A 9,679-nucleotide genomic window follows, 5' to 3' on the forward strand; every position below is an offset into this window, starting at 1 on the left:
CTTCTGTCGGATCAGGAGCGCGGTATGACATGACCTCCTTCTTGGGCAGATAGCCGATTTTCACAAAGTCATCAAGGGTACTATCAGTGACGATGGATTTGACCTAGTTGCATGAAGTGCTTGTTTTGGGCGGCATTGTGAAGAAGGAAGCCTGACAAAGAGTAGCATGCCGGTTCAAATTTAAGCTGGAGGAAAAAAGATTACAGCTCATATTTAAGATAGCGGCTTATAAAGGGGCCTAATGGTATATGACTAAATTAGTCAGGTTACGTAAACCGCCATGAGCAGTGCAAGTTATTTAAGCCGTCATGATAAGTTGGATCATGTCTATTGAGCATTGCCATTTAAGTCGGCAATTTGAGCCGCCATTGCTAGATGGATCTAATAAAATGCAGCTTTTGGCTAAGTGCTATACAAACAAGTTTCACAGATTGCAGCTGTTATTTTGGATCAACGGTTGTTCAGGAAAAGAAAATAAATCTAGACCTAAAAACTAGTACGGATGAGTTCATGAGCTCTCACAAGATCTTTTCTCCCAAGAAAGGGGAACTACTGGTATCAAAAGTGGAAACAAAACAACTACCGCATTGGTTATACACCGTTTTCAGATCAAAGAGGTTCGCAGTACAAGCTTTGAAGATAAACTACGATGAACTACGAAGAACACAGAGAAGCTCACAAACCCTAATGCGGATCTGAGGTATGGGAAGGCAGAAACTTACAGCTGCAGATCTACTGCGGAGGGTCGCCGCCGTTCTCTGGATTGACTCAGGTTGATGCAGCGGCCGAGGTTGAGGAAGACGAGGTGCTCTGCGGTGGCGGCGGAGCTCGAGCGGCAGAAGGGTTGCGAGAGGAAGAAGACGCTGGAAAGGGGGAGAATGAGGAAAGGCCGGTCGTGCCTATTTATAAGGAAGGGCTCTTAAGTGGGCGCAAAAAATAAGGAGGCCGAAAATATTGTTATCCAGCTATCAGGACGCCTCGATTCTCGGGATGGTCATTAAGATAAGGATCCGTTGAGATATGTTGGATAAAATGTGCAGTAATGGCAGATGACGTCATGGCGGGTTATCACAAATCCAGAAGATGACGTCATGGCGGGTTATATATTCTCGCGCAATGAAGAGCAGAAGATTTTTTCTAAGTGTTTAAGATTGACATGAACCAGTTCAAATCAATCTGAGGCCTAATGTTGGGGATATAACTATTAGGTATGACCCGCCCAGGAGGGGCCGGGTTATACCTATGGCGATTCAAGATATGAAGCCCAAGGCGGCACTTGGAGATGGCGGTTCAGTGAAGGGCCCCAAGCCCAAAGGCGATTCAAGACCCGTAGAGATAAACCACCGTATGTATGTAACTTGTATTGTAAGGCAAGAATAGAGAGAGACCAAACCGAACACTGTTTATGAGCCGGTCGAGACTCTGTGAGCCGCTGGGCGTCGACCTCTGAATATAAAGGGACAATCCGGCGGCGGTTCAAGACAAGTAACATCAGATCGAGAACTAGGTCAAGCGGATTCGCTCCCTGGTAATCGAGGCATAAGCAATCCCACCTCAAATTGAATTAAGACATTACCTTCACCGCAAGGGGCCAAACCAGTATAAACTCCCGTGTCCTTTGTCACGTTTTAACCCCTTTAAGCTTCCTAATTGCGATGGCTCCACGACTAAGTCCTTTCGCTAGGACATGTGTCGTGACAATTCCATGACACGATTGAAACGCCGCCGACGCCTGCATCTCCTTATCGTGCCGTAACGACTACGATGTCGGACCGTCCAATTCGATCATCGACCTCACTTCCACCGACGACGTAGATGGCCGGTGGGCGGATTCCGACTAGGAGTAGGCTGTGGGTCACAGACGTACCCCATATCCTACAAAGAGCAGACTAGGGTTGACTTTATTTTTGTGTTATGTTAAAAATCTTAATAATATTAATAAAAACACCGTGTGCAGTTTTATTTGATGCGTCGTGTTGAATGGTCGGCTCTTTTAGAGCTGGTTTTTTTTCTGCAAGGAACTTTTAGAGCTGTTTGCGGACACGTGGGACATTTGGTGTGTGTATTTTGGGGTATAGCGCTGGAGTTGCTGTAAACACGCACAGACCCATCAGTAGGCTTTGGTTACTCGCGTTTGGGCCACCCATATCCCGTCGTTGGGTCCATTCGCTTGTCCCGGTTGCTTTGCAGTGGGACGGATCACCTCGCGTCCGCGTCCTAGGCCCGCCCATCCGTTTCAGAAACGGGTTTGGCTCCCCTCTGTCAGTCAGTGAATCACCTCACCTAGCTGCCTGTACTGCCGTAGCCAGCGCGGCTCTCATACGACTGTTTGCGCCCAAATCCAAACGAATGCGTCCAATCCTGAATGAATTCAGTAGGCCATTAGGCCCGAGCATTTCATGCGGGATGCGACACGACGCGAGAGAGACTACTTGGTCTGGGTGCATCACGAGACGAGAGGAACCGGGCAGTCAGTGGCCGGCCGTCACTGATTGATTCGAGTTGAAGGAATCAAGGAAGCAACAACGGTGTCAAGGCAAACCATCCATCCTTTCTCGAGCCATCAAGACCGCTAAGGTCTAGCGTAGCGATTATTCAGGTCAGGTCAAACCCACTGACGCCAGGAAAGCAATTCTTTTCTCTTTTCCGTGTGCGCATCACGTAATGCAAGGAAAACAATGCCCATCTTCTTCGGCGATGACCTTATCGAATCAACCTCTAATTGGAACAATCAATGTCCCATGCAACAATCTAGAGTACCATCTATGGATGGATATTATATACTAGTGCTGTCGTAGTAGTAGTAGTAGTGGGAGTTTTTTTTTTCTCTTTTTTGAGGTTTAGTGAGAGTTCTTGTATAAAAGACCAAATTGTCAGCACCCGGAGAACCGGGCCTGCATGTCCCCCGGAGGTCCAAAGACTAGACAGAAAATCTCACGCTAGCCTGGCTCGAACCGGACACGGCTTTCCGGCCCGGCCCATCCCCGTCCGTCAACCAATCTCTCCCCTCCCTGCCCTCTTCAAATTAAAAACCCACGCACCCAACCTCCTCCTATTCCTCCCCTGTCCCCGCACTTGCCACATCCAGCCCGGAGCAGACCCGCCTCAGCTCGCCTCACCTCACCATTCACCGCAGCAGCAATGCCTCCGGACGGCGACGCGGAGCTGGCGGCGGACGAGCTGCAGAGCCTCAGCTTCGGCTCCTCCGAGCGCTCCCGCTCCGCCTCCACCGTCTCCACCGCCACGGCCTCCTGCTCCACCTCCTCCTCCTCGGGGCTAATCGGCGTCCCCGCGCCGCGCTCCTCCGCCCTTGCCCCGCGCCTCGGCACGGTGCAGCTCTCCGACATCCGCTTCGTGCGGAGGCTCGGGGCGGGGGACATCGGCAGCGTCTACCTGGCCGAGGTGAAGGGCAAGGGCGGGGCGCTGGTGGCGGCCAAGGTGATGGACCGGAAGGAGCTCCATGGCCGGAACAAGGAGGGCCGTGCGCGCACGGAGCGCGAGATCCTCGAGGCCGTCGACCACCCGTTCCTCCCGCGCCTCTACGGGGTCGCCGAGGGCGAGCGCTGGTCCTGCCTCCTCACCGAGTTCTGCCCCGGCGGCGATCTCCACGTGCTCCGCCAGAGACAGCCGCACCGCCGATTCTCCGAGGCCGCCGTCAGGTACTACGCCACCTCCTCCTTCACAACTACACAGGCACTTAATTATACGTACCTCGAAAAATCAAACTTTTTGATAGTCTCTGTTTGTCTCTGTGGAAGCAAAAAAAAAAAAACAATTGCAAGGTTTGATCAGATTTTGTTAGGCTAAAACCAACGGTGAAGTAGCTATAGTAGTGATCATATAGCCTTTCCGGAGAAGAATGTGGCCGGTTTCCTGCGCGTTCTAGTCGGCTTCATGTGTTTCACTTTGCCGTTTCTCTGTTCCCCCACTTTTGCCATAGTTTAATTAGAGTACTCCATTTTTAAGGATCTAGTGGACGCAAAGCCCAGTTCTGCGCATGGTTCCGCTGGCCCCATGTGTCTTCGGTTGGGCACGCATCTGTCCATTCATATGGAGTGCTTGTCTCTCCACAGTGCCCCTCATCCTGAAAACACAAGGCATAATAATATCAGATCGATTGCTGCCCTTCTGGACGGATCCTAAACCAAGATGGCAGGCACCATGGAGATAGCTTCCTTAACAGCACACGACCGTGACACATGAGGATGATACCGTTTTGCAAAACGGAGCCATGAATGAAATAAACATCCAAACGACAGCCTGCCCTGTTTCTTTGTATGTATTCATGGGCCATCCCGTCGATATCTTCCATGGCGTGCTGTTGGGTCCAGCTGCTCTCACTGTCGCGTCGCCAACAACAGTTTCTTGGTTGCTGTCATGCTCTCAGCTCTGAACCTAGCCAGCCAGCGGCCACACAGTTGCACGCCCACATTATCATCTTGCAGTGACTAGTCAGTCAGTCAGGAAGTGTTTGCATGTGGAGACCAGCAGCGCCGGCCCGCCCTGAAACCAAGCCTGCCCATGCGGAAGTGAAGAAAAGCTGGGTGCTTCCCGCATTTGCCGCATCTCTCCCTTTTTCTCATCATTTTGTGCCTGCCGACGATATACGGACACTGATGTTACTTCATCCCGGAATAGACTTAAAATAGCATTATTCCCCGGCCGTGTGTGCATCTATCGCTATGGACGAGAAGAAGAAACAAGGCAAAAAATACGGCCTTGCCTTTACTAAAATGTGCAGTAAAGATAAGAAACAGCACTCGTACTACTGGTGGCTACGATTGCTCCATTACAGCGTCATGTGGCTCTAACAATTTACCCGCTAGTCCGACCATCATGCATTCATGCTGGCCACTGCATTCACTTGTAGAGTCCTCGTCAACACAACACATATAAGTAACGTACGTAGTTCTAATTGAACTTACATAAAGATGTTCCTAGTAGTTTCATGTTTCTGTTAGTAAAAACACACACACACTTGTAACGCGCCCGTGAGTGGCGTGGCAAGGCATCACTAGCCAGATGAAAGGGAGAAGGAGAGCGTGATGTTGGAACAAACTATATGAATTCACGGGACAATAATGTCTTTTGCTTAGACTTTGTGTGGAAACAAACGAAAAGGAAAAGAATAGGAGAGTGCAGCATGAATTCATGAACGAGCGGCCGAACATATAGCAACAACAATACTGTATATGCTTTCGGCGGGCGCCATTGTATGCACGCACTCCGTTAAAAAAGCCCACGTCGTACCACGTACTCCCACACACATACAGCCTTGCGAACGACGTGCACTCCAGCAAAAATGAAGCCTCGTTTCACGGGGCAGCACTAGTTGTTGCAGTACTAGTACGAGCACTAGCAGTAGCCAGCGGTAGGCAGTAGGTAGGAGTAGTAGTTTCTATGCAAGGGCGTCGTGAATTTGGGTGGTACCTGCAACAGTGTTACTACCATCAACGTGTGGTGTGGCATTATGGCAAGGCCGGTCGCCGTATCCGTTGCCGGTGACGCACACGAGCCGCCCACGGTCCCTCCGCCCCCGTGCTACGGCGCCGGAACCGGTTGCGGAACATGGGTTTAAAAATATACTCCCGCCCTCATAAAACACCGGTGCGTGCATCTGCTTGTGCTTCCTTCCTTGGTCAAGACTCCACCCAAGAGAGACAGCTTTTATTAACCCCCAGTCCCCCACCACCATGTGATTTGCTAGTAGAATCACAGCTCTGAAACACACGCACAGCACAGACATGGCCGCCCATGAATGCGGTCGAGATCAACACAGGGCACGTACCGTAAGGATTAATAAGCTAATTAACCCGAGGAAGGAAGTAGTATGAATCGAGTGCACACATGATGCTCGCCATTAAACTAGGCTCCACCGCAACGTGCAACAGCCCCGGCATCAATGATGCGCTAATTCGAGTACTGTCTCTTGCCTTTCTTTCGCTTCTGACTTTTTTGCTCGCTAGTAGCAGTACTGGAGCGCACAGTGTCAGGCACCGTGCTAGCTTAGCTAGGTTCACCTATATGTGTGGATGTGTCTTTTGGTTGCATGTGAATAAAGTCAAGAGTAGTGTAGTATACTTTTGTGCTATGCAATTAGTTGCTTCTCTACTGTTTTCTTTTTCCACCAAACATGCACCGGGTCCATCGTTTCAGCCTGCTGGCTGGCTGTAAAATTTCGTTGCTTATTCGTAATTTTGGTTGCACTTGATAGATTATACTAGTAGTGGCAATGGTGAATGACATATATAGTGTACTGCGACAGGTTCTACGTGGCGGAGGTGGTGGCCGCGCTGGAGTACATCCACATGCTGGACATCGTGTACCGGGACCTCAAGCCGGAGAACGTGCTGGTCCGCGCCGACGGCCACATCATGCTCACCGACTTTGACCTCTCCCTCAAGTGCGACCCGACGGCCCCGACTCCGGCGCACGTTATCTCCGACCCCATCGGCCTCACCGGCCGCTCCTCCGCGTCATCCACCTTCATCATACCTTCCTGCATCGTACCGTCGGTCTCGTGCTTCAGCCTCTTCCCCGGCCGCGGCCGCCGGCGCCGGCGCCGCAAGAAGGCCTCGAGTGGCAGTGGCGGCGGAGGCGTGAACAGCAGCAGCCTCCCCACCGGCGTGCTCGACCTGGAGTTCGTTGCGGAGCCGGTGGAGCTCCGGTCCATGTCGTTCGTGGGCACGCACGAGTACCTGGCCCCGGAGATCGTGTCCGGCGAGGGCCACGGCAGCTCAGTGGACTGGTGGACGCTGGGCATCTTCATCTTCGAGCTCCTCTACGGGGTGACGCCCTTCAAGGGGTACGACAACGAGATGACCCTGGCCAACATCGTGGCCCGCGCGCTCGAGTTCCCCAAGGACCCCTCCGTGTCGTCTGCCGCCAGGGACCTGGTCACCGCGCTGCTCGCCAAGGACCCGGCGCGCAGGCTTGGCGCCACGGTCGGCGCGGCGGCCATCAAGCGGCACCCCTTCTTCAACGGCGTGAACTGGGCGCTGCTCCGGTGCGCCATGCCGCCGTACGTGCCCCAGCCTTTCAGCGCCGCGGTCGTGACGGCCGCTGGCTCCGGCCCGGGGAAGAAGAACAACCCCGACGACGACGACATGTCGGACGACAGCAGCCCCGGCACGCCCGTGGAGTACTACTAGATCGGATCAGACACAAGGAAGCTCCCACGCACGCACGTACGTGCAACCAACAAGATGCTGCCACTGGCGGGGCCCAAGCTGGAAGCTCGTACCACCCTTGCCCGACCCTGGCGCACGTGGTCGGGAGCGGTGGACCGCCCTGGATGGCGCGCACGAGGCGACCTTTGGTTGGAAGCTGGGCGCGCGCGCGGCCAGGCGCGGCGCTGTCGCGTCAAATAGTTGCCGGCTGCGGCTTCGTGCGTGCATAGGCCAAATTTCGTGTTTTGACCCTTTTTGAAAAGAAAATCGGGATATGACCCCAGTTCGGAAAAAATTCGGGATCTGACCCTTTTGCCTACCGCCAGCAGGCCTGGCGGTAGGATTGCATGCCCTACCGCCATAGCCTACGGCGGTAGGCCATTCGATGGCGACTGACGGCCGTTGGCAGCCGCTGACGTGGAAAAGGGCCTACCGCCATCCCCTACGGCGGTAGGTTACTGGAGCCTACCGCCATAACCTCTGGCGGTAGGGTCCTGTGTTCTGGATAAGGTGGGGAGGGGCTGGATATCCCCCCCCCCCCTCAACCACTCATTCAGCCCACATCACCTCTCCACCGAGCTCAACACTCCCCCCCTCTTTCTTTGAAGCACAAGAGCCTCCCAAATCTCTCTCATTTGTTTGAGATTTCTCCGGTGGATTCTTACCATTTTCATCACTGAAGGTGGCTCTCTCATTTTCCCTCATTTTGATTGGTTGATATCTTTGTTTACTTTGCATTTGCTCATTTGATTGCAAACCCTAGCTCATTATTTTCGTGTGGTCAAATCAATTACTATGATCCATTTAGGTTTATGTTTGTGGTTTCCTTATGTATGATGTGCTTAGAATAGCTTGTAGAAAAGTTTGTGTGCCTAGATCTAGTGCTAGTCTTAATGTACATAATGGGGGTTAGGTTATGCTTAAGAAAGCAATTAAAGCTAAGTTACTTTAATAGCAACTTTTCGAATTGTAGGATGGCACCGTTCGTTTTCTTTGAAACTTCTGCTGAGGCGGCGGCGAACCGTGAACGCGAATTGATTGAGGAAAAGATGAACTTGTGGATCGAAGCCATTGATGCGTTGAATGCGGAGTGTAGGGCCTTTTCATATAATTATTTCAATAAAGACCGTTCCGAAAATTTTATAACAAAAAAGGAGAGGCTGATGAAGAAGCTCAAGACGGCGGAAGAAAATTGTAGGCGTGATCTTGCAATGCAAATTACATTCTGTGCGACAACGGCAGAATATGCTGAGATAGACATGGGCAATCATGGTCAGGTCATTGATTGGTTAGTTCGCCAACCATTCTCGTCGGATGAGAACCGTGCATCTCGTTGGGCATGGGTCAAAGAAAGAAATGATGTTATTTGTTGCAACCCGGGACCGTACGCCGCATAGTATTGCATGAGGCTATGTAATCTTTGTCATTTGAACTATAATGACATGTACCCTATGCTTGGTCGTCGTTTGAACTACTATGACTTGTACCCTTAACATTTGAACTCATTAAGAACCTGGTGTTGTATGTCATATCAAGTTACCAAGTGTTGTACTCTACTTAATTTATTTTATGTTTTTGTTTATGTCATCTTGAACCCGTATGTTCATGTAGGATGGACAGTCGATCCATGACTATGAACATAGCGTGTGAGAAGATCATGGCGGAGCGACACCGTTGCTTGAAGAAGGAAAGTGAAGCATGGTTGAAGAGTTGTGATGAGGCAAATGCGGCCATGAAGGATTTCAGCAAGTATCACTTTATCGAGGAACCTTCTGATGCTAAGGAGAAAAAAGCATTCCGAAAGCTTGTGAAGGAGAAAGAGAGGATGCTTGATCAGCTGCAAGACCGGGAATATGCTTGCAGACACGCTTTGGCAGTTGAGATTGCGTTCACTGCAAGCAAAGAAGAATTTCGTGAGATGGACTTGAGGAAACCCGGGCAGGTCATAGGATGGGCAATCAAACAGGGCGTGTCAGAGAATCCCGCGCGCCGTGCTGCATGGGCTTGGTTCCGTGAAATGAATGGTGTGTTGGGTCATTGGGCAGGATCCACAGACTTTCAACTGAAGCGTAATCAAGGGCGTGATGATCAAATTGAACGTCTGATAAGTATGAGGCTTATGTTACCTGTTTAGAACATGTGTCGTCGAGCTTGAGCTATTAGTTTGAACTGATGTCATTCGAACCGGGTCATGTTTTAATTAGTTTGAACATGTGCTATTCGTGGATGTAATGAACTATGTTGAGTTGAATTATGTATGTGCTTGCGAGATAGAATTGGGTATATTATGCTAACATTCGACACATATGGGGCAAAACAGGGGAGAGGAGGGACCAGATCCTACCGCCACAGTCCATGGCGGTAGGGTCCAGCAACCTACCACCATGGCCTTTGGCGGTAGGGTCCGGTCCTACCGCCAGCGTTCTTGGGTTCTTCGTCACAGAACCGTTGCCCCCCTACCGCCATGCGTCCTGGCGGTAGGGTACAGCAACCTACCGCCATGGCCTTTG

General features: G+C 51.4%; 1 protein-coding gene across 2 annotated transcripts; it reads left to right on the top strand.

The window, feature by feature from the left end:
* The first annotated feature begins 3,065 nt into the window (after positions 1-3,065).
* On the top strand, positions 3,066-8,662 carry LOC119308247 (serine/threonine-protein kinase D6PKL2-like). Of its 2 annotated transcripts, XR_005149942.1 has the most exons (3): positions 3,066-3,659; positions 6,266-7,851; positions 8,143-8,662. XR_005149942.1 is itself a non-coding variant. In XM_037584367.1 (2 exons), the coding sequence occupies exons 1-2, from the start codon at positions 3,142-3,144 to the stop codon at positions 7,149-7,151; spliced, it is 1,404 nt and encodes a 467-aa protein (XP_037440264.1). In that variant the 5' UTR covers positions 3,066-3,141; the 3' UTR covers positions 7,152-8,662. The 2 variants fall into 2 exon arrangements, 1 of the variants encoding a protein (XP_037440264.1); XM_037584367.1 differs by having other exon boundaries at positions 6,266-8,662.
* Positions 8,663-9,679: the final 1,017 nt, after the last annotated feature.

Source organism: Triticum dicoccoides, chromosome 5B (genome assembly GCF_002162155.2).
Source record: "Triticum dicoccoides isolate Atlit2015 ecotype Zavitan chromosome 5B, WEW_v2.0, whole genome shotgun sequence".
NCBI lineage: Eukaryota > Viridiplantae > Streptophyta > Magnoliopsida > Poales > Poaceae > Triticum > Triticum dicoccoides.